The sequence below is a fragment of the Scardinius erythrophthalmus genome (genome assembly GCF_964197995.2).
Source record: "Scardinius erythrophthalmus genome assembly, chromosome: 17".
NCBI lineage: Eukaryota > Metazoa > Chordata > Actinopteri > Cypriniformes > Leuciscidae > Scardinius > Scardinius erythrophthalmus.
In genome coordinates, this window is record NC_138237.1 from 32641353 (window position 1) to 32666013 (window position 24661).

At 38.5% G+C, this 24661-nt stretch overlaps 1 protein-coding gene across 1 annotated transcript in view; it reads right to left on the minus strand.

The window, feature by feature from the left end:
- gabra3 (gamma-aminobutyric acid type A receptor subunit alpha3) overlaps positions 1–24661 on the minus strand; it is a gene marked incomplete at its 3' end in the record, with an annotated part of 658422 nt that overhangs the window by 563763 nt on the left and 69998 nt on the right. The window contains exon 2 of the mRNA XM_081391376.1: positions 22054–22160. Within this exon, the coding sequence (XP_081247502.1) occupies positions 22054–22139 (86 nt within the window). The 5' untranslated portion in view covers positions 22140–22160. The remainder of the gene's footprint in view (positions 1–22053; positions 22161–24661) is intronic.

Consider the following 24661-nt stretch of genomic DNA (forward strand, 5'->3'; position numbering starts at 1 on the left):
TAAGGGTCCTCAGAATTGGAGTGATATGGGCGCTTTTACGGCTATTAAGAAGGAATCTTGCAGTAGCATTTTGAACTAGTTGAAGACGAGCAATTTGAGACTTTGAAATCCTGCAGTAAAGTGAATTGCAGTAGTCTAGACATGAGGTAATAAGACATGAACAGCCATCTCTAGAGTTTTATGATTTAGGAAATGTTTGACTTTAGACAACAGACGAAGTTGATAAAAACTAGAGCCAATTACAGAGGAAATGTGTTTGTCAAGGTTTAAAGACTTATCTAGCAGAACGCCCAGGTTCCGTACACATGAAGATATAAACCAGATAAGATCGAAGCTGGTAGCCTGAGAATTATCAGTGGGCCCAAAAATGATCACCTCGGTTTTGTTTTCATTTAAAGACAAACATTTTTGAGCTAGCCAAGATTTAACTTCATCTAGGCAACAAGTAGGTGGTGACAAGTCATTAACTGCATTCCAATTCAGAGGCTGCATCCTTTGAAGGACTCAGACTTCAAATGCCTAGCAGTTGAAGGCTACGAAGGTCGGACCAAGCTTTGTTTAATGGGACGGTCTAGCCTACGGAGGAATGTTTTTGTCTCCAAGCAACTCTGACAGCTGCCTTTGATGAGTGGCAGTAACGTTTATACTGGACTTTTTATGTTCAATTGCCTAAAAAGAAAACAGGGTTCGAAACCTGTCAAAATATGTTCACCTTGGTGCATTTATGAACATAGTAAAGAGCATTACTATATAAAATTGCATCTTGGTAAGATATAAGTCAATATTTGAACCGCTTTATATATGCATTTTTTATATTTTACATTTGTATCATTAGATACATTATTTGAGTAAGAGTAAACCCAATTCTTATATTTAAACGAGTAATTAAAAAATACTGTCATCACCACCGTGCAATGAATTCTGGGGTAGGGGATGAAGCAAAGGATCTATCCGTTCTATCCTATAATGAAGAGCCTTCGAATTGGCACGGCCTTTGTTGCGTAGCAGTGAAGCAATCATCCTTGAATGCAGCCTATAAATAAATATCACAAACACCTTTATATACTATACAAGTAAATTGGGTTACAAATACTATTTCATGTTAACCTAAAACTAGTGCATGTGTTGGAGACAGCATAGACACTGAAACTACTTTCAATGCTGCTACACCCATCATATACAGAGTGTTATAATTTCACCACAAAAGGTGAAACTCTGCTGGTCTAACTCTGCCGGAAATTTACAGTGGTCATCTTATCTGGTATACACATTGCCTGACCATCAGGGTGACCCTTGTCATTGTTTTCTGATAGACTATGACAAAACTCTCCATCAGTTCAGCTAAGCCTCCTCACGTTTGAGTGTCAGACACATTTATCTTGAAGACAATGAGGAGTAATTTCAGGAAGGGCAGGATATGGAGGACATAGATTCAAAAAGACAGTTAGAAAGAGAAGCAAAAATTTAAAAACAAAATGCTTTTTTTTTTCTTTTTTTTTTTGAGTATCATGATTCAGCTTTTTATAGCTCATATAGTATAATATAGTAGAATATGGTGCTCACACTCAAGAAAAATAAAATAAAATACAATTTTAATCAGAGGCCCAAACTGAGCAAAAACATTCAATTTGGTGCAGTTTCTGAAATGTAAATGTGATGCGATCTGGGAACCCACCACATGTCTGGGAGGCAAACCCACCACAAGGTGAAATTTTACCGCTTATAGGTTTTGATACCATATTAACCCTCTGGGGTCGACACAAAACACAAAACACGTCGTACAAATTTTAAATCAATATATTGTCTTTATCTGAATGAGCAGTCAGGGTGATTTTCAAAAAGTTTTGGAGCAAATATTCTAGGCTACGTGATACAATTTTCAAAAGTCTTGTGAAGAAATAATCAGTATATTCTATGGCCTTATTTCAGTGAGAATTTTTTTTTTTTTGTATTTTCACAAACCACGCATAAATGTCATTATCTCAAAACTACAAACTTTTACATACATGCTGCTGATATATTATTGTAGCAGAGTTTGTGCTGTATACAGTGTAATCAGACTTTAGCCATGAAACTGTCACAAGTAACAGAAATAAGCACAAATGTCAGAGCATGTCAGAACACCTCCAGGGCCCAGAAAACAGCTCAGACCCCAGAGGGTTAAAGCTGGTTTCAAGCCCTTTCCAAATCTGTCACGTCCTGCTAGCGGGACAATTGGTGGTCTTTTGTATTGCCTTTTTTCATATCACATATTTTAGTAATCATCAAAGATTAGGTATCATTCGAAAGCTTACAAACTCAAAATTCATCCTGTGAAAACCGTTTTGAAATTGGACGATTGAGAGGCGAGCAAGATCTTTTAAGCAAGCTGCTACATCAGACTCCTTTGTTCTCTTGTGCTCCGCTCCACATCTCACAATAACGTTGGATAAAAAAAACAAAAAAAAAACTTAGGTGCTGTTGTAGTTTAAACAGGACTGGTGGGGAATGCGCATTGATACACCTTTATTCTAGATGTTGTGTGGCTTATTTTGATAGGTGAACTGTCTTTGTAGTGTTAAGAGAAGGAGAGTTGTGGGCGATTTTTTTTTTTTTTTTTTTTGCACCTCTGCCGACGTGTGTGTTCTTAAAGAGAAAGACAAAGTCTTTTCAGCTTTCCACTATAAATCACTATTTTTTCTGCACTAAACTAGTGAATTTTTCCAATATACATTCAGAGATGATAGTCAAGATGTTATAGAATAATAATTTAATGAAAACCCAATTTTGACAAAAAAGTAACATCTATTTTTAGACCTTACTGAAAACGTACCAGCGCGACATCTGACGGGTTTTCCCAGATCGCATCACAAATTGCCAAAAAGTGAGATATAAGTCTGATATCTTTTATTTTTAATCAATTAGGCTGAATATTAATAAAAATAGCAGACTATTTTCATAAACTGCATATAAATATAATATGTATCAATATCAATAACACATCTCTCTGTATCACACAATAAAATGTCTTAGTAAGATGATATTTAAGTACTTAGTCTTAAAATCACAGCTCTGTAGTTTTTATTGTGGGGGCAAAACATATAATGCGATGCAATATGATGATTGAAAGACAAATAAACGTTTCTCAAAATACTTATGGATCATATTTGATATGGATGTGATACATGAAAGAAAAGAAAGCCTGTGTCTGCAACAAAAGTCGCACAGCTGTTTTAAACCTGTGATTTTCCCTTGCAATTAAGAAGCAAATCAGCGGGGAGGATTAAAACATCCACAGCTGATGGTCCATTTTTGACAGGCCTTTCCAAGTTCCACTACACATTTAAAAAAATCCTGCAGAGCACCCTGGAGAAAATCCTAAAAAGATAACTAAAATTAAAATGCTTTCCATTCAAAATGTTTTGAAGAGTATTTGAAATGTAATTTTCACTATGAATACATTATGGCCATTTAAGAGGAAGATTTAGGTTGAAACATGCATTATTTTGTTTCCTTTCACCTCTTGTATGAAACAAACACGTGCCGTGTAAAATCCTTCTTCAAAATAAAGGCTCATGTTGCGACTGGAATGAGATAGTGTTCGTTCCATGCACTAGGATGATGACATTGATTTCCTCCTTTTGGCCTGCAGCCCTTCAGAAATACCCTCCGCTAAGCCAACGGGGAATGTAATCAGTTTCCCACAAAGCCAGCTGAGACCATCAGCCACTTAACGTTTCTGATGTTGACAATGCTATTACTCAGTTTATCAACAAGTGTAGAAATGCTACAGTGAGAGAGGGAAAACATACTAGCTAATTAGCATAAGTATCAGCAGTATCACAACATGGGGAACATACTGTATGCACTACTTGTAATAGACAAAGAAAAAATTTGTTCTGCAGTTACATTTATATCATTAGATCCATTCGATTATTTGAGTAAGTCGAAACCCAACACTTACATTTAAAAGTGTAATCCAGCAGTTTCTTTTTTTAAAAATCCTGTTGTCACAATGTTTTTTAGGAGTACTTAGTGTTAAGTAACTTAACTTAGTGGAATGTTCACTGAAGTAATGCAACTGCAAATCCTGATAAATTACCCTGCTGGAGGTGGCAAACGTTGAAACTCTTGGTAAGTGATGCACGCTGAGAAATTGCTAAGTGGACTCCTGCCCCTCAACTACCCTTTCCCCCAACCCTCTAACACAGGGGTCGGCAACCCAAAATGTTGAAAGAGCCATATTGGACCAAAAAAAAAAAAAAAAAATCTGTCTGGAGCCGCAAAAAATTAAAAGCCTTATAAGCCTTATAATGAAGGCAACACATGCTGCAAGAGTCTATATTAGCGTTATTAGCCCCCTAGTATCAAAATGATAAGTAGGCTACAAATACATAGTGAGCGTTCATGATTATGTTTATTTTCCCTGCAGCGCATCCTGGAGAGAATGACGCACCACGTGACTACTCTGCTGTACTTATAATTTTAATGTATTATGTTTCGATTTATTTATTCGTGTATTATGTTTACAACGTTGAAAAACTTTAACCCTTTCACACGTAAGTTTAAAATGTTCTGACTGACCCGTGAGTTTTTCAAGGCGACCGTTATTTAGAATGTGTCACTTTATGGTTTCCATGGTGACGCGTCATTGCGTGTCACGTGACACACCGCAGCAGCAACAGAGCTGAATGAATGATGATCTGCTTTTGTCATTTTTCCTTTTTTATTCAAAATATTCACAAATTTGTTAGATATGGCATGAAATATCTGATATTCCGATTGTCAAATATATGCAATTGGAAGTGTTTTGTTGTTTAAACACCTTTATAACGATCGCGTTAGTTGAGCTGTATGCGCGATGGGCGCCGCCATCTTAGTTTGTGCCGCAGACGCAGTTCAGAGAATCGGATCTGTTGGATTTACAACATGTGAATTCATCCACTTCTCCCGAAATACATAAAAGTAAGTGGCTGGTGAACTGGGAGAAGAATAGAGTAAACTTTAAAGTTACTTATACAATGTGTATCTGATATGAATAAAACGTGTCTAATTATAATGGAAAAGGATTATTATTGCCTCTTCCTTTAACATCAGTGTGTATTTTACAAACTCTAAATGTATTTTTTTTTTTTTTTGTATTTATATGTCTGAAACCTAAAATAAACATTATGTGGATGAAAACACTGAAAAGTTGTGATATATGACAGCTCTGAGCCGAGCGCGCCTGTCTCTGGCTCAGCGCCAGCCAACGCGTGAGAGCACATTTGAATTTAGCAGTTGATCACGTCATGCACTGACCGTTCTAATCACACCGACCGATGTGATCGTACGTGCGAAAGGGTTAAGAATGTTTGTCATGTTTTTCCTCCTACCGAAATTATATTAAAACAAGAAATATTTTTTCCATTTTCATATTTTTTAAAAAAGCTCCAGGGAGCCACTAGGGCGGCGCTTAAGAGCCGCATGCGGCTCTAGAGCCGCGGGTTGCCGACCCCTGCTCTAACACATTAACCATGACAACTTCACGCCAGCCATTGACAGCATGTTATTTGTTGGCTCGGTCACATCTCTGAGTGCCACCCATTCCTTCTGAAGCCTGTGAATAATGCATGCATGAAGAGCAGGAGGGAGAGAGGGGCCGGAGCGCGAGAAGTTCAGAGGTAATCCATATGGAAGGAGTGTAGGAGTGACTCTCTCCCCTTCTTTGTTATTGATTTTATGTCACTTTGGACAGTCGCACTGATACTGATTCCAAACAAAACAGAAAACAAAAGAGGTTCGAGCTATCCACAATCGTTAACCCAAGATTGCACCATTAAGGGGTGGGGTGTGTGTTTGTGTGTGAGTGTGACGGAAAAGAGGCTGCAGCACTCTGTCTGGGAGGCAAAACACAAGCGGCTCATTCATATGTAAAAGATGGATTGTTGTGAATAATAGTTTAATCAAACCCTGCCTATCGGTGCACTTGCGCACAGTGAGGGATGGCTGCGATGCATAGAGTGACATTAGCTAATATGGGAAATTTGTCTGTGACAACTTTATCCATTAGCAAAGTCTTCGGCCTGTGCTGTTGCAAAAGCCGATTTAGAGTTGTGTGATAGTATCGTAGAGCATCAGTGAGCCTGCAGGACTCGTTGAGCGACAACTGTGCTGATTCGGAGAGATACTCATGAGGTATAAGCACTCTGCTGATCTGAAGTCTAAAGGGATTATGCCTAAACTTGGTCATGGGTCTTCCGGGCTTGCTGCATTTTCAAGGAGGCACGCAAATATCCACGGAAATGAGCCGTCCACACAGATTGTTTCTCTCTGCAGCATGAGGGAATAAAAGAGTAGCTAGTCGAAGCTAAAAGTGTGTGATGAGGTCAACGTCAAAGAGCCACTCTCTTGTCTTTCTTGTGATTGAGGTTGCCTTGTTAGTATGCGCAGAGTGTTTCAGCTGGTTTGATCTGCCATCCAAAATAGACAAATATAAGGACCTGGCAGTCAAAATAAGAGTGTCAGTGGTCATTTAGACTTGTTTAACAACATATTGATAGCTCAATCAATCTCCTGAAGCTTTACAGGCAAGTATATTTGAAGCTGGGGACAATAAGGACACAAGATGTGCTATTATGTTGTCTCCAGTAGTGCCTCTGATATGGCGGAGTGAGTTTGATGATGGAGATAGTGGATTGCTGGGAGAATTACTTCACCATTCTCAATGCTTATTAGTATGTGATCCAGATTGCAGACGCTTGCCTAGATAACATTAAGCACATCTAATCTACACTAAGACATGTTTTTTGTTTGTTTGTTTGTTTGTTTGTTTGTTTTCCCTTGATAGAAGACCAACTTTAATGCTAACATTCAGCCTTGGTCCATTGGCTCGCACCGCCTCATTTCTTGGATACTTTTCTGCCTTTTTTTTTGGGCAAGGTTTTATTTTGTACATGCCTGAGAAGGCTGAAATTAAATTTATTTGGGAAGAAGCTAAGCAACAAAGGGCTATGGATCACAATAAAAGCTTATCAAACCCAAAGAACCCTCTCTCACTGTAAGGGAAATGGGTCAGCTGAATAAACAGCACTTTTTAAGTCTCTCACTTTAGACAAAAGGAAATGTATTCAGCACAACAAAGTAAGTAGCACCATGAAGCATGCTGTAACAAGGCCCTGGTTTGTCCATTTAATAGTCTTGTTTATTCTGTTTTTTTGTTTTTTTTTTAATCTATATCAATTATTTACAACCAAATAATGAGCTCATGTTTCTGAGACAGACCAACAAGCAGACACAAAATTCTTAAAGAAACAACTTGAAGTTTCCCAGAGAACTGTATTGCTCTGAGCAAAAGAACAATCTATTGTTTAAAGTATCATATGTTTCTCTTTAAATTGCTTATAGCACTCTTCCTTGTAGTGCTGTAAAATCAATGATGATATAGTTCAGATAACTTGGTCTTCATACTGAAAGTGATGCACCAATGTAAATCTGGTTCAATCTTCGTGGATGGTTGTCCTCAACCCAAATGTATATGATAAATGGAGAGTCAATTCGAAAGTGAAGTGAAGCAGAATGACGGTGAACAATGAATTTTAACGAACACTTCAAGAACTACACAAAAACATATAACATTAATGCAGACCTATAAACTGAATAAACTGAAGGCCTAAATACAGAAACAGGGAATCAAAGAAACAAGGAACAGGTGTGAGCTAATCAGAAACCATAGTAACAAATGAGAACTCAGGCAAAACCAAGACTATAAACTAAACAAAACAAGACCATGAAACTATAAAAAAGACACATCATGAATGTTACACTACTATGATTAGACATTATTTTTTATTTTTTTTTATTAAATAAGGGTCCCACTTTATAGTTAGTGTCTTCAACAGCTATGTACTAACATTTAAATTAGTAATTGGGGTTACACCTTTATTTTAAGGTGTCCTTGTTACAGTGTAATTATACATTTAAGGATTGAGTAATAATAATTAACTACATATACTTATGATTGTCACTTTTTGAGTGTTTTTTTTTATCTGTTTCTCTATTCTGTTCATGTTTGAGTTTCTTTGTTAATCTTCTAAGCTGTTAATTAGTTCAGTTCTCCTCCTCTGTTCTCCATGTCTGTTTGTCTCCATGGTTTCTAATTGATTGGGTCTCTCAGTTCAGGTGTGTCTATTTAGTTTCTCCCTTTGTCAGCTGTATATATAAGCACTCAGTTTGCGTTAGATCTTTGTTCTGGTATTATTTTTAAGTAAGCTGTGTAGTTCTGTTATTACTCCTTCGATACCCTCGCTTCTGTTTGTGACTTCTGTGGATTTGGATTCCTGCTTCCAGTGAGTGTTTAACTATACAGCATTACATAGTACTGGAACCTTTAAGACAAAATAATGTCAAGATGGTCATCCTCTGAAGCAGTATGTGGATGAGTTTTTAGAGTTTTCCCATCTGGTGAGTTGGAGCAGAACTACACTCAATGCCTGCTTTCAGATGGGACTGGATGATGAGGTAATTCGGTTCCTGTTTCCTGGGTGTTGTGATTCACCCTTAGCCATTTCCATTATTTATTTATTTTTTTCCTTTGGCTAAATGGTTCTGATTTCTTGGTTGAAGAAGCTAAAGAGGACAATTACAATCTAGTACCATCCCAAAAGCTTTTGGGCACTCCAACTCACCCTCAAGCCTGCAACCAAACCCTCCACATCCCTGAACAACAGGACCATCTCATCTGCTCCAGATTCCACTCCAGCCCCAGAACCCACTCCAAAATTCAGCCAAGAGTCGACTTCCAAGTCCGTTTCAGTGATTTGACACAATGCACTTATTAGGTACATACAGATTTTTACATTGTACTAATTTTTTTAATTACCTGCATATACAGTGAGGAAAATAAGTATTTGAACACCCTGCTATTTTGCAAGTTCTCCCACTTGGAAATCATGTAGGGGTCTGAAATTGTCATCGTAGGTGCACGTCCATTGTGAGAGACATAATCAAAAAAAAAAAAAATCCAGAAATCACAATATATGATTTTTTAACTATTTATTTGTATGATACAGCTGCAAATAAGTATTTGAACACCTGTCTATCAGCTAGAATTCTGACCCTCAAAGACCTGTTAGTCTGCCTTTAAAATGTCCACCTCCACTCCATTTATTATCCTAAATTAGATGCACCTGTTTGAGGTCGTTAGCTGCATAAAGACACCTGTCCACCCCATACAATCAGTAAGAATCCAACTACTAACATGGCCAAGACCAAAGAGCTGTCCAAAGACACTAGAGACAAAATTGTACACCTCCACAAGGCTGGAAAGGGCTACGGGGAAATTGACAAGCAGCTTGTTGAAAAAAGGTCCACTGTTGGAGCAATCATTAGAAAATGGAAGAAGCTAAACATGACTGTCAATCTCCCTCGGACTGGGGCTCCATGCAAGATCTCACCTCGTGGGGTCTCAATGATCCTAAGAAAGGTGAGAAATCAGCCCAGAACTACACGGGAGGAGCTGGTCAATGACCTGAAAAGAGCTGGGACCACCGTTTCCAAGGTTACTGTTGGTAATACACTAAGACGTCATGGTTTGAAATCATGCATGGCACGGAAGGTTCCCCTGCTTAAACCAGCACAAGTCAAGGCCCGTCTTAAGTTTGCCAATGACCATTTGGATGATCAAGATGAGTCATGGGAGAAAGTCATGTGGTCAGATGAGACCAAAATATAACTTTTTGGTCATAATTCCACAAAACGTGTTTGGAGGAAGAAGAATGATGATGAGTACCATCCCAAGAACACCATCCCTACTGTGAAGCATGGGGGTGGTAGCATCATGCTTTGGGGGTGTTTTTCTGCACATGGGACAGGGCGACTGCACTGTATTAAGGAGAGGATGACCGGGGCCATGTATTGCGAGATTTTGGGGAACAACCTCCTTCCCTCAGTTAGAGCATTGAAGATGGGTCGAGGCTGGGTCTTCCAACATGACAATGACCCGAAGCACACAGCCAAGATAACCAAGGAGTGGCTCTGTAAGAAGCATATCAAGGTTCTGGCGTGGCCTAGCCAGTCTCCACACCTAAACCCAATAGAGAATCTTTGGAGGGAGCTCAAACTCCGTGTTTCTCAGCGAAAGCCCAGAAACCTGACTGATCTAGAGAAGATCTGTGTGGAGGAGTGGGCCAAAATCCCTCCTGCAGTGTGTGCAAACCTGGTGAAAAACTACAGGAAACATTTGACCTCTGTAATTGCAAACAAAGGCTACTGTACCAAATATTAACATTGATTTTCTCAGGTGTTCAAATACTTATTTGCAGCTGTATCATACAAATAAATAGTTAAAAAATCATACATTGTGATTTCTGGATTTTTTTTTTAAGATTATGTCTCTCACAGTGGACATGCACCTACGATGACAATTTCAGACCCCTCCATGATTTCTTAGTGAGAGAACTTGCAAAATAGCAGGGTTTTCAAATACTTATTTTCCTCCAATAATTTCTGTAATTACATCTATAATTGTTTTACATTTTTTTAGTTTTGCAATACAAAATGAATAAAATAATTACATAGTACATTTTATTTGATTGACTGATTTATTGATATTAGTTAAAGACACCTACGTGTGACCAAAATATATTACAATTGGAACTGATTGTGAAAAGTGTTGATTACAGCATTATATTTAGATCTACCACAATGTAAAGTTGAATGTTTAGTCCCTGGCTTGATTTACCAATGCATAAACAGCAATAAAAGTTTTTGAAACTATATAGTACAATGACCTCTATATGTTAAAAGATCAAAGGAAATGTAATCCCTTTAAACAAAAGGCTCTATTTTCACACCATTAATTCTCATTAGGTGGAATAAAAAAATAAAGTGATCTGTTTTGTGATATGAGCCAAAGGAATGTCTCGGTTACCTATGCAACCATGGTTCCCTGAAAAGGGAATGCGACGCTGTGTCGAAACGCCATGGGAACGCCTCTGTGTGACTGCGTTGCAAAGGACGCAAGAAGTCAGTCCAATGGCCCAAGCCTGTGAGGACCAGCCTGCCGCATCACAGACATCTTTGAGGAAAACTCCTGACAGTAAAGCTTTAGAAACAGCCATATTCCTATTGGAGTGGGCCCGGACAGCCAAAGGTGAAGGCTGGCCAGTCGACTCATAAGCAAGTGAGATAGCCTCGACCACCCACTTGCTCATCCACTGCTTAGATGCTGGGAAAACTTTCCTGGGTGACCCAAAACAAACAAACAAACAGCAGTTCAGACTTTGTACACAGGGCAGCTCTATGGACGTAAACATCTAGTGCCCTAACTGGGCAGAACAAATTTAGTTTCTCTTGGTCAGACATCCAAAAGGGAGGAGGACAGAAGGCCTGCAGCACAATAGGTCTTACAGTAGTAGTAGGTACCCTGGGAATATAACCCGGTTTAGGAATAAGAAAGGCCTTCACCATACCAGGAGCAAATTCCAAACACGTGGGAGATACCGTAACGGCTTGCAAGTCTCCAATTCTTTTGAGAGATGAGATAGCGAGGAGAAAGACAGTTTTCAGAGTGAGAAACTTCTCAGGAACCTCCTCAATAGGCTTGAAGGGAGCCAAGGAGAGGCCTTCCAATATTATGACCAAATTCCAAGCCGGTACTCTCGTGCAGACTGCAGTTCTAAGCCTCAAAGTGCTTATTCCAGCACTGCACCCACTGGACAGTTCAAGGCATCAAGTTTCCTTGTGGAGAGAGCTCTGGATTGAAGGATGGTCTCAACAACCTCAGTTGAGAGACCAGAACTTATGAGCTGGGCCCCCTCAGAGGCCAAGCCCACAGTTACTATAACTCTGGATGGGGGTGAGGAATCAGAAAATGCATACAGAGATAACCACGGCTACATCTGTACCATGGTGTCCAGTTCAATAGGAGCTGGATGAGTAAGGGAGAACCACAGTGGACAATGTGTCGTATCTAAAGATGAGAACAGATCTACTTCCACTCGGCCGAACTTCTCCCACAGGAGCTCCACTACCTTGGGGTGGAGTCTCCATTCCCCGTGCCTCGGCCCCTGCCTTGACATGATGTCTGCTCTCTGATTTAGATACCCCTGGAAATATACTGCCCTCAAAGAGAGCAGCTTCCCTTGGGCCCACAGGAGGATCTGATGAGCCAACTTGACCGCAGACCCCCCCTGAAGGTTTATGTAAGAGACCACCGATGTGTTGTCTGCTTGAGCAAACACATGGCAGCCTCTTAGGTCTGGGAGGAAGTGTTTCAGTGCCTGAAACACAGCAAGCATTTCCAGGCAATTTATGTGTCACGAGAGATGATGAGCCGAGCAGCCCCAGCCCGTGAGGGTTGCATCCGTCGTAAGTGTGACACGACGACAAGGAGCCCCTAGCACAGGTCCTTGGGAAAGGAACCACGGATTCTTCCACATAACTAAAGCACAAAGGCAACGCAGCATGACCTTGATCATGCTGGGTGGGTTTCCCCTCTGGGAGAACCCCTTGGCTTTAAGCCACCACTGCATGGGTCTGAGCAGGAGACAGATGTGTGCATGCATTGTCGTCAAATCCCATTTCACTAAATAACCACTAAAAAAGTGGTTCTCTGAGCTGGAGAAAACACATTCTTCTTGGCATTCAGCCTTAGCCCCAATTTTCTCATGCGTGCGAGAACGGAATCTCTATGTCTAACTGCCAGGTGCTCTGATTGAGCTAGAATCAACCAATCATTTATGTAATTTAGCATGCGGATGCCCTGGAGTCATAGGTCACAGAGGAGCTAGAGCTGCATCCACACACTTCGTGAAAGTGCAGGGTGATAAAGCTAGGCTGATAGGAAGAACCCAATAGGAACTTTCTGTGTTGAGGAAGGGTGGATATGTGGAAGTATGCGTCCTTGAGATCTATCATGACAAACCAGTCCTCGGATCTAATTTGTGACATGATTTGCTTCAGAGTAGCATCTTAAATTTGAGCTTCCCTACAGAGCGACTTCCCAAAGCACACAAGGTGGCGGGGTTGGCAGAATTGCCCCCTGAGGGCACTGCCCTCGGAAGCTGCCAAAGCCCTCTTAGAAGCCATAACAGTCCTCAGATCTGTTTTGCCCTTCGAGGGCTTTTAACGTCTCCCCGATCCTCAGTCTTTCTCAGAGTATGGGTAGCGATGCTCTGCTTCTGATGCGCCCTATGTGAGGAGCTCGAAGACGGCTAGGGATGCTTCCGCCCAGCAGCCCCAGAGACCCGAGAGTGGCGAGGGAGGAATTTTTGGAATGCCGCCACTTGCTTTTTTGCCTCCCGGAACCTATCGGTGACTGAAATTACAGCGTTGCTGAAAAGGCCAGATGGAGAGAGTGGGGTGGCCAATAAAAAAGCTCTTGTCTTTTTTTCTTTGAATCCAGACAGATTTAACCACAGATGTCTCTCCGTAACCACGAGAGCTGCCACAGAGCAGCCGACTGACTTGGCCGTCTCCTTGGTGGCCCGGAGAGATAAATCTGCTGCTTGATTTAGTATCAGAGCTAACTCCCTCGCCCTTATCAACGTCTCTAAGCAGGTTAGCCTGGTATGCCTGCAAGATGGACATAGTATGCAGACACGCCACGGCTTGACCTGCAGCCGAATAAGCTTCACCAGACAAGCAAAGAAGTGGCTTGGTGACTCAGGGGAGAGATAGCACACAAGTGTCTCTTCAATCCTGGGCATCGCCTTGTAACCCTGTTGTTTTAGCCCCAAGATGTTTGAATAGTTGGAGGTATGAGGGATAACCCTCTGGGGTCTGAGGGGTTTTCTGGCCCTGGAGGTGTTCTGACATGCTCTGACATTTGTGCTTATTTCTGTTACTTGTGACATTTTCATGGCTAAAGTCTGATTACACTGTATTTAGCACAAACTCTGCTACAATAATATGTCAGCAGCATGTATGCAAAAGTTTGCAGTTTTGAGATAATGACATTTATGCATGGTTTGTGAAAATACAAAAAAAAATTGTCACTGAAATAAGGCCATGAAACCCATACTGATTATTTCTTCACAAGACTTTTGAAAATTGTATCACGTAGCCTAGAATATTTGCTCCAAAACTATGTGAAAATCATCCTGACTGCTCATTCAGATAAGACAATATATTGATTTAAAATTTGTAAGACGTGTTTTGTGTAAGAAAGCTTTATGCGAGGAGGCGTGATCACATCATTAATATGTATGGTTTTCACACCTGAGAAAGACAAAGACCCTCCCTAATGGCCCTATTAGGAGCTATCAGGCCCTGTCATTCTGAGCAACCTTGCACAAAGAATGAGGAGATTTAAAAAAGAATGGCGTTTTGATTGTTTGGATTTATTTACAACACAACAAATGACAAAAAAACACATTATTAAAAACAATGATCCAAAGACAGAGACCTTTGTGCCATTCCTAAAAACATTGTACATACCTTTCATTTCCAAGGTGTTTGATTTTCACTTTACCAATTTCATATACAGAGACTCATGTGAATGTTGAAGTCAGCAGGACTCAGTGGCATCTGGTCCCTGAAAAAAAAAAAAAAAGTGACCATACTGATATCAAGAGAAACTATAGGCTTGCACGATTTTGGGAATACATTTTAGATTTTTCTGGTTAAAATTGCTTTTTAAAATTCACAGAATACACACACACACACACACACACACACACACAAATGTTTCCAACAATATATAATATAATGAACACCAAGTTTGTTGTGCCTTGTAGGCATAGGCTATGCGCAGTGCTGCATAAAATAATAATAACAATAACCTATAGCAGCCTATAAATCTTCCAAAAGATTTCAGTAACAACTATGCTAGAGAAAAATATATTGATTATCATATGTTACTTCAAATGTTTCCATTCGTTATGATGATATGAAATGAGATAATAGTAAAAACATAAAGCCTAATGTTTGGTGTGTTTTGCTTTTCAAACGCACAGCATGCTCCAAAATATGAAACATTACGGTTACCATATTATACATATCTACGTTTGAGCAGATATCCACAAACACAGAAACAGTAAACACGGGTCTAAATATTATAATATTCACCATATATCTAGCAACAGTTCAACTGCAATGTAAAGTTTATGCAACAATAACTAACTAATAATTAAGAATTTCTTACCTTACATCTTTCTTGTCTTCAAATCGCATTCTTCTTCTTCTGAGGTAAATCCAATGTAAGCTCACAGCGCGTCTTCCAAACACGACGAAAAGCAGAGTCTTGTGAAGTTTTTTCGTGCTTTGTTTTTGAGGTAACGAGCGCGTTCGCGTTCCATGTGGAGATTTGCATGTGAATCTCTTTTGCGCGCATGGGCGTGGTCAAATTAAAAATAATGAGCAAGCGTTTGAGATACTGGACATCTTGTTGGTTTTATACAAATTACTTAAACAGAGAATGTTTGTTTTCAGTTTGAATCCAATCATTTAAAAGTACACACTTACATGTTTATAAAGGTATATGGCTCATAAATGTGTGACAAGTATTCGCTGAGTTTTGTTTCAGTTTATAGACATGCTCAAGAAAAAAAAAGTTCACCACGCCAGAAAGGCAGAAAGCACACCCTGTTTATTTTCTTTATTTGACAAAAGCACAATGTTTTGATTTGATTGTAAGTGGACACATACAAAAGTAGAAATATCACAGATTCCTTTTTCATATTTCGTTTTTCTGTATGACCATAAATGACGGAGTAATTTAAGTTTATTGTGCTACTATGTGAAGAAAATCCAGCAAAACGCGCCGGCGCCTTTGCCGACCCCAGAGGGTTAAACACACAATATGAAACCGGCCTCTTCCACGACCTCGACATCTCGGTGTGGAGGTCGGGAAAAAACGGTCAGCCCCAATGAGGAGGTTGTGAGTGTGATGGCAGAAAGCGTTTGTCTAATTCACTTTTATGAGGAAGCTCCTGTTTCTCGGCCGGCCAGTTGATGTTTAGCCTGGTTACGGCGTGAGTCACAAGATCCTCAAATGCAGGGGTATGAAGTGGCGAGTCTCTAGTATCTACATCTGTATCCCCACCCGTAATACAATGTAGGCAGGGATGAACACACTTCCTAAATTGTTGTTCGCTCGCCACAATTAAAGCCACCTACACAATGGTGAAAAACAGTTTTCTCTGAATATGCTGAGACAGACAAACACCAAGGGGACAAATGGTTTCACTAAGAGTTTTTGCTAACACTGCCTGGTTTAGGTATGATTTATAGTTTCCTAGTTGATGACATCACCGGCCTATGATGTTCCGTCACGCAATTGGACTGATTTCAAAGGTGTTTCACGATGCAAAGGCATTCCCATATTCCCGCAGAAGCATTCCCACAGCGTTTTGACGCAGCACGAGTTCCCTTGAAAGGGAAACTTGATTCTTCAACTTAATACTTGACAAATTTTGTGGAAAAAAGGGTAAAACAGGGGTTTTAAATGCTGATTCCAGAGGGAGAAGTATGTCAAACTTGTGCCAGCCTCTTCAACAACTGAAATCATCTTCTGAAAAAAATGTGGTGTTATTTGTAATGGGGCTGTTGGAGTGATAGATGTTCCATAAGACTGGTGCTGTGATATCACACTGAATCAAATTCAGTACATTTTCAATCTGCTGACATAGTGGAAAATGAATTTCTGCTCCCAAAGCAAGGACATCACATTCAGTCACCCCTACTGAATATCTTGTGTGTTGTGGGTGGAGGGAGGGGGAGCACTAAAACTAACGTCTGCTCTCCTTCCGCTTTCATCTCAGATGCTTCTTTCATCACTCTCTCTTGTGCATGTGTCTCTTTTTTGCCTATGTTACTGGCAGATGGAATTGGTAGATTCCAATCAATGTTCTTCTTTGACTAATTACTCTGACAAAGATGGTGAGGATCCAGATGAATGCGCCTGCTGCGCATATCTGGCAACACACGCGCACACGCTGTACCAAGAAAATGCCAAATATATCCTGATAAGCAGCAAGAAATCTGCAGTATAATGATTCTCTATTAAACACTTACCAAGTTATGATCTGGTATGATGGCTCTGGATTTAAGGCCACTGTTAAAGCCCTGTTATGCTTACTGCAAAGTTCGTTTTTGTCCTTCACCCAGGGCTAAAAAGACATTTGAAATGGCTGAACAATTATATACTGTTTGTAAAAACTCTGACACCACTGCTGGGAACTGTGTTTAAATGAATTTTTAACCTGTTAACCGTTGCCAGTGCGCGGGCGCACTGAAGCGTTTTTTTATTATATATATAGTTCAAAGTTACTATCAGATTTAATGTTACACCTTGACAAACTATACATCATTAAAAAGATATAAGATATAAGACTCAAGTTTCAGTATTTGACCACTATTGTATTCTGAGAAACTTATAGCGACAGTTATTTCTTAATTTGTGTCAGGAGTTATGAAATGAAAAAATGAGTCAATACCTTTAATATGAATTATGCGCGTCAGCCGCTTTCATTCATAAAAAAACTCCCGTGCTGTTGTCATGACAGCGATTCACAAAACAACGTCCCTCAGGGCTTTTACCTCAAAAATGTGCAGATTTGGAGAAACATTCATATATTCTCATAGGTTTACATCAGATTTCTATAGACAGGAATAATATTTATTGAATTTATACCCAAATGCGTCGATGTAATCATTATGAGCGCTTGGATACTTTGATACTGTGTTTTCAATTCATACCAATAGCCTGAGGGCGCTATATGCACAATAATAGTCCATATATGGAACATGAAGAAGAGCCATGATCATGTGACATTCCAGGACGTCACTGATACACACAAAGCTACAGAGATCGCGCTGTAACATGCAGATAAAGATGTTTTGAAGAAAATAAACATGATTGCAATGATATTTGAGTTACCTGTGTTTTTCAAGCCATGCCAGGTATTTTCATAATAATAGATTATATTTATAATGTAATGCTAATCTATATAGACTATCATTGTGCAGAATACTATACCATAGTATATTTTCTGTCTGATTTTTTTTATCTGAAGCCAAATTAAATCACAGAAGATTATTTAAAATACTCGACTTGCGTTATAAAGTAAGTTTGGAGCACAAACATGGTTTTAATCTCATAAATTGTCGTGTATTGATGGTGTGCTAAGCTAACATGCTAGCTAGCCCTAGGTGCACCTGCCACTAGCAGTTATACTTTTATGATTTTTTGAATGCTTACTGAAATGTTTCTTTATTCAAGAAATGCATTTGATACAGTTTAAAATGTGAGGTGAACTTTGAGAAAAGAAATTAGGGACTGAAACCCTATGAATACCCTGTGAATAGCCAGTCGTTAGTAACTATAATGCAGACAAAAGAAATGCATATTTAGAGCCATAACCAGGCTGGAGAGGTGTAAATGTGTGCAGGGGGAGACTGAGACTGAATGGGGATCGTTTGCACCACAAAACAATAGAGACAATATAATGGATAGATGGTTAGAAGATGACAATAAACATCAGTTGCATTTTAGAGTCAAATCAAAATAAAGTCATTTGACATGGTCTTGGAGTTTTGGACTTATTATCTTCAGATTTTAAACATAAAATGTTTAGACATGTGGCTTTAGCTGTAGTGTATTTCTAGATTGCTACAGTGCCAACTTCAATTATATTTTCATGAAAATGTTTCATACAAATTAATTTATAATAACTCTACAAAACTTTGAAGCTATTTATAACATTTTTTTTCATTATGACAATAATTAATTCTACATTTACAATAAACTGCCAGGTGTCAGCTTTTAATTGAGATTATACTTGTGCTTTTAGTACAAAGGGTTCATGAACTGTATCTGTTTCAGTTTGGGTATGTCATTTCTGGGGATTTTTCAAAAGTTGGGTTGCAGCTTAACAGGTTAAATGTGCATAGCAGAGGTGGAAAGTAACTAATTACAAATACTTTCATTAAAGTACTTCAGTACATTTTCAAGTTGTTCTACTTTCTTGAGTACAATTAAATTGTGGTACTTTTACTTTGACTTCAGTTAAATAAAAATAAAGTATTCAACTTTGCTACATTTATTTTTCAACAAAAGTACAAAGTACAAAAATGACAAAGGTGCTGACGGAACAACAGGGCGAGCTGGCATTTGACAGGCACTTTTTAAACTGCGGTTGAGCCCTGCGCTTCAGGCAATAAACAGGTTTGACTCGAGTGCAAAACCAATCAAAACTTCTAGTTCAGTTGTGGGGCGTTTAAACCACACTTTGACATTCAATCACTGTCGTTGTCATTTGGAATCAGTATCCCTAACCAGTGGTGGACAGTAACGAAGTAAATGTTATTCGTTACTGTACTTAAGTAGTTTTTTTGTGTATCTGTACTTTACTTGAGTATTTAAATTTTGGAAGACTTTTACTTTAACTCCACTACATTTCAAAGTCAAATATCTTACTTTTTACTCTACTACATTTTCAAAATCAGTCGTTCCTTTTTATTTATGAGTGGATAAAAACTTAACTGGTCAAACGAGCCACAAATCACTAGCCTACAACGTGCGTGCTTTGTTTTGAACTTGCCTTGGCGCTATCTGCGTGAACCAGAGCTGTTAAATATGAGAGTTGCGACCATAGACAGTATAAGGTTGCGACACACTAGGCTTGTTCGACTTGAACCGGAGCTGCACAGACCGATCAGTTTATGACATCGCGAGAGTGATTGAAAAGCATACAGAGCCGTCTACAATAGTACACTCTAATCGATCTCGCAGTATTTTAATATCATTCGAATGGTCTGTGCAGTGTGCAGCCGCTGTGATCTTGCCGCCGCGCGGTCACGTGATTCGTGTAGCTCTCAATAGTTCCAAACAAATCGCGTTGCCAATGATTTTAAGCGGGGCAGAGCAATTATTTTAATTATTTTATTATAATTACTATTATTGCAGCAATTATCGGTAAATATTGACGCATAATGAGCATTGCTTATTACGTTGACACTAAAATTACTTGCATATAATAGCATTTTTTTTTCTGGGGAGTAGCAGAAACACTGCATTAATACGTTTTGGTGTTTAATTTTGGAAGGAAATAGGCTGCTCACATAACGTAGAAAAAAAAAAAATAAAAAAAATAAAAATTATATATATATATATATATATATATATATATATATATATATATATATATATATATATATATATATATATATATATGTATAAATGTGTGTGTGTGTGTGTGTGTGTGTGTGTGTGTGTCTGTGTGTATTTAATGGCATTGTGCAGGTTTATGTGAATGTATCATAACATTAGGATGTTTATAATAGGCCTATTATAACCATAGATGCTCGTGAAAAATATATACAGTAAATACTGTAAATGTATTATACCTTATGGGAACAGTCCCCTTCCGTCCAAAATTAAACACACAAAAAATGTATTCAATTCAAAAATATATATAATATAAATATATATAGAGACTAATTAATGTCATTTTATTAATAGATTCATGTGCCAAGAGTGACATTGGAGTCTTCACGTAGACTGAGTTAAGCAAGAGTCTTGTGACAAAAATTATAATAGGACATTATAGCCATAAAAAAATCATAGTACTTGGATACTTAAGTACATTTGAAGGCAAATACTTTTGTACTTTTACTCAAGTGAATGTTTAAAGGCAGCACTTCTACTTTTACTTGAGTAATATTTTACCTTGAGTATCTTTACTTTTACTCAAGTACATGGTATGTGTACTTCGTCCACCACTGTCCCTAACGTTTCAATATTGTAGTGAATGTAAGTGAGATATGCTCATTTTCTGATTTTAAATTGCAATTTTTGCAGCTCCTGAAATGGGTCATATCATTAATATTACCAGAGCACTGAGCAGTTGAAGTAAATACAAAACTCTGCTCACACAAGGATGCACGTATTGCATGGTTAGAGCAAGAACATGATGTTATTGTCTAAAATGCAGGCGCACAGTTCAGTTGAATGTTAAAGCATTTTTGGTACAATGAAAAAACAGCATTTTATTTAAAGGGGTTAGGGTTAGGTGCACTTATAATGTTAATATGATTTTTACATAAAAAATGGTCAATTTAAAAATAAAAGGCCCTTTTCTACCCTGATTTTAGCCCTCTGATTAGAACGCTCTGTTAGATTAGAACGCGTCTGCTGTGAGACTTCAATATAAACGCCCACTGCTATGTTTGGCTAACATCTTAGCATCTGAAATAAGTATTACATGTGGAACTCTCTTGAAAACTTTTACTACATTTGAAAAACAGCGACAGTGTCACAGAATTATATTATAATTGCAAAATTATCATTACAATTTCAACTACAAAGCAGCTCTCCAGTGTGCTCATGTTTTTACTCGTGTCTCACCTCGACGGGCTGAACAGATGAATCAGAGAAGATTTCCACATCAAAGAAGGTGGAGCACCAGAGAACACCCACCTATTGTTTGTCTTGGCCAGCGGTTTAGAACGACCCAAACAAACTCCAAACAAACTTCAATTTGATCACATTTTGTTCTAAATGACGTCATACCAGTTCGTCTTTTGATTGAAGTATATCGAAGCTGATTCTATATTCTTTCTGATTGCGCACTTAAAACACTTGGAATCAGCCAGGAAAGATGTATGTCATGACAAGGGGTCATGTGTTGTAATTTAATGTTGTATTTTACTTTTAGAAGACCATTAGCTCTGGCACTTGATTGCAAGCACAAAATCCCTTTTTACCAAAATCCCTGTCTATATGTACCTTCACAATGCTGACATGTGTGAGTGAGCTAATGAGCAGTAAAAAACCAACTGGCATCACTGTAACACAATCTAGGTTAAACTCGTCTCGGAATCCCACAGGTTTTTCCAGCGTCAGTTTCTTTCCAGGTTATTGAGTCATACTTGTAACCAAGCCCGCTCCGCCACTGAAAATCCAATTCATGGCAGTTTGTGCAAGCGATTTACAGCCAACTACGGTGGGCTTCAATGGCATTTTGCAGATTGTAAAAGACCCTGCACAGTAATACAACCTTATTAATGAATGTATTAGTTGCAATGCTTCCCTAGAGCCTGCAACATGGGAAAAAGAGAGGCTAGATGGGGAGGGTTGATGAGTCATCCTACCCGCTTTGTGAGCTGGGGTCGAAAAGCATGAGGAAGATCCACACGCAGGGGACACGTGCTGTGAGCTTGTGGAGAACGGCAGCCATATCACTTCGAGTCCTGAAAGCCTGTATAAAGAAAATGTGGTTTAATAACACATCTGGAGCGTGTTTTTTTTTTTTTTTGTCTTCTTTTTTTTCCTGTAGATCAATACAATCCACATGTGCCTCATGTTGGTCATGAGCAGTTACTGTAAGCAGACATTTCTTGAATTAAGTGCCATTTACAACAAATGATAAGCCACCTACACCTCACAACTACACAACACACAAGATTAAAACATTGCACTTTAGAACATTGAATGTATGTTGAATTTTAGGACAAAATTCTGAATTTTAGAATTGGTTTTCTTTCTACTCATGTAAGGGAGTATAAGTTGAAATTGAAGATAAATTAAAATGACTGGAAGTGGAATTTAATGGATTACAATTCAGATAAATTTAACTGGTAATAGCATTCTGAAAAATAAGTTATCCGCTCAACTTGGTCCATAAAATGACATTTAATTTAATATAAAAAATACAAAGAACATAAATTTCTACAGGAAGGCATTTTAAATAGATATTTGTGTCTGTCTGTCTGTCTTTCTGTAATTCCTTTAAAATCCTAAAGACTTAAGTAAACTTGTCAAGCGATTGTTGAAAGACTGATTAACTTTTCTATTCTAGGTAATAATTCTGCAATCCTTGCTATCTCAATTCATATATTCATGAATTTAATTTGAATTTAAGGTTATTAAATATTATTTTAAGGTTGTCGTTTTTTTAGTCAAAATATTTTTTTTAATAACTGGACAAACTATAGATATTATAGCATAGATAGTATATAAAAATTGTATAAAAAAAATCTATTTTCTATACTACAACTCTATATATTTGTTCCCTAAACATAAACAAATTCATGCCTTTAAAACAGGGCTCCAGATTGCGACGATTTTTCCTGGTGGTGCAACCAAAATTTTGATATAGGTCGGGGCTGGCGCAACCAAACCATTGCCCAGCATCAAATGACAAATGAAATGAAAGCGGAACGAAACTGCGCTACTCATTTGTGCTTAGCAGACCGTTTATTAGGTCAGACCAAAAATAGGTAAGTGCAGCGCATTCGAACTACTCGCCAGTCGCGGGCCAATCTGGATCACACGACACGTTTACTCCACAGCGCTAGGAAATACAGTGAAGAAATCCATTGAATTCGCCACAGAATTAATAACATCGCTGCGAGGTCTAGAGAAAAGCATTCTGATTCGGCGCAGAATTCTATTTTATAAACCTTAGATATCAGATCAAACAGTGCTGACATGGAAATCAAGAGAAACATTGTTCCATGATTGAACAAGTTATAGAAGTTAAGTCCACAAATAAGCAACATTCACCATTAATTTAATGTAGTAACACTAACTGTAAATACGATATTGTGATAGAAATAGTCAAACGCTTACAAGCACTATACATCTTTTTCCAGCACTTCAAAATTATATCATATTTAAATGTTATTTTTAATGTGATGGCCCAAACATTATTTGTTCATCCTTCAAAGATTGTCCCCAATTATGAAACTAAAAGTTTCAAGATGTTGGAAAACTCACACTTATTTAAATATTTTTTTTAAATAATTAAATTGCCACTGTGACCAGTAGGTGGCTGCAGAGGAGTGCTTATTGGCTTATTAGCTATTTTCACTCCCTAATATCTATTTTTTCACTTGTTTTGCTTTTGAATAAATATTAAGACATTATGAATGATAATAATTAATGTTATCCCCACAGTATTACCAAATACTTTCTGTAGAACTTAGTGGCTCCGGTGCTGCTGTCCCTCAAATGTTAATCTGGACTGGAGCCCTGTGAACTTAAAATAAAATATTGAAATTTCTGTACGTTAAGTCTATTTATTACCAAGGCATTTTTCAGTAATACAGTCAAAATGGGGGGAAATGTGAATAACTGCGTTGCAGGTTGATTTAAGGTGTGCCCCTAAATTTTCTGCTTGTGCGTCTAAAAATTTTCAGTTAAGGGCTACAGTGCTCCTAGTAAAAAAAGTTAGTCTGGGGCCCTGCCTTAAAACCATGATCAAAACAAGAAAGGTGAACCATTACATCTAGAACCAGTAACCCCACTATTATTCAAAACACAACAATATAGCTGATCACCAAAATGTATGTATTTGTTTGTTTGAAGAAAAACAAATGTATTGTGTTAAAGATCATGGGCAGGTGGGCATCATAACATCAAGATCATCATAACTTTGTGGGCAGGTCTTGGGCGCTGCTGCTATTTTGCCGGCGGGATAAATGACTCTTGCGCCCAGCGCAAATCTAAAAGGGGTTGGTCTGAAGTAGCTTCATTATTCATAGGTGTGGTTTGGGCGTAACGTGAAATAAACCAATCAGAGAGTCATCGCACATTCCCTTTAAGAGCAGATGCACTTTTTCCATAGCGGATTGCTATTGTAACGGCGGATTTGCCAGGCGCGCGCCAGGTACGGTTCACAGCCGAGGAGACCAACGCTCTCGTCACGGCCGTAAAAGAGAGAGAAGTTACATTGAAATGGAGAAACCCACCCAAATT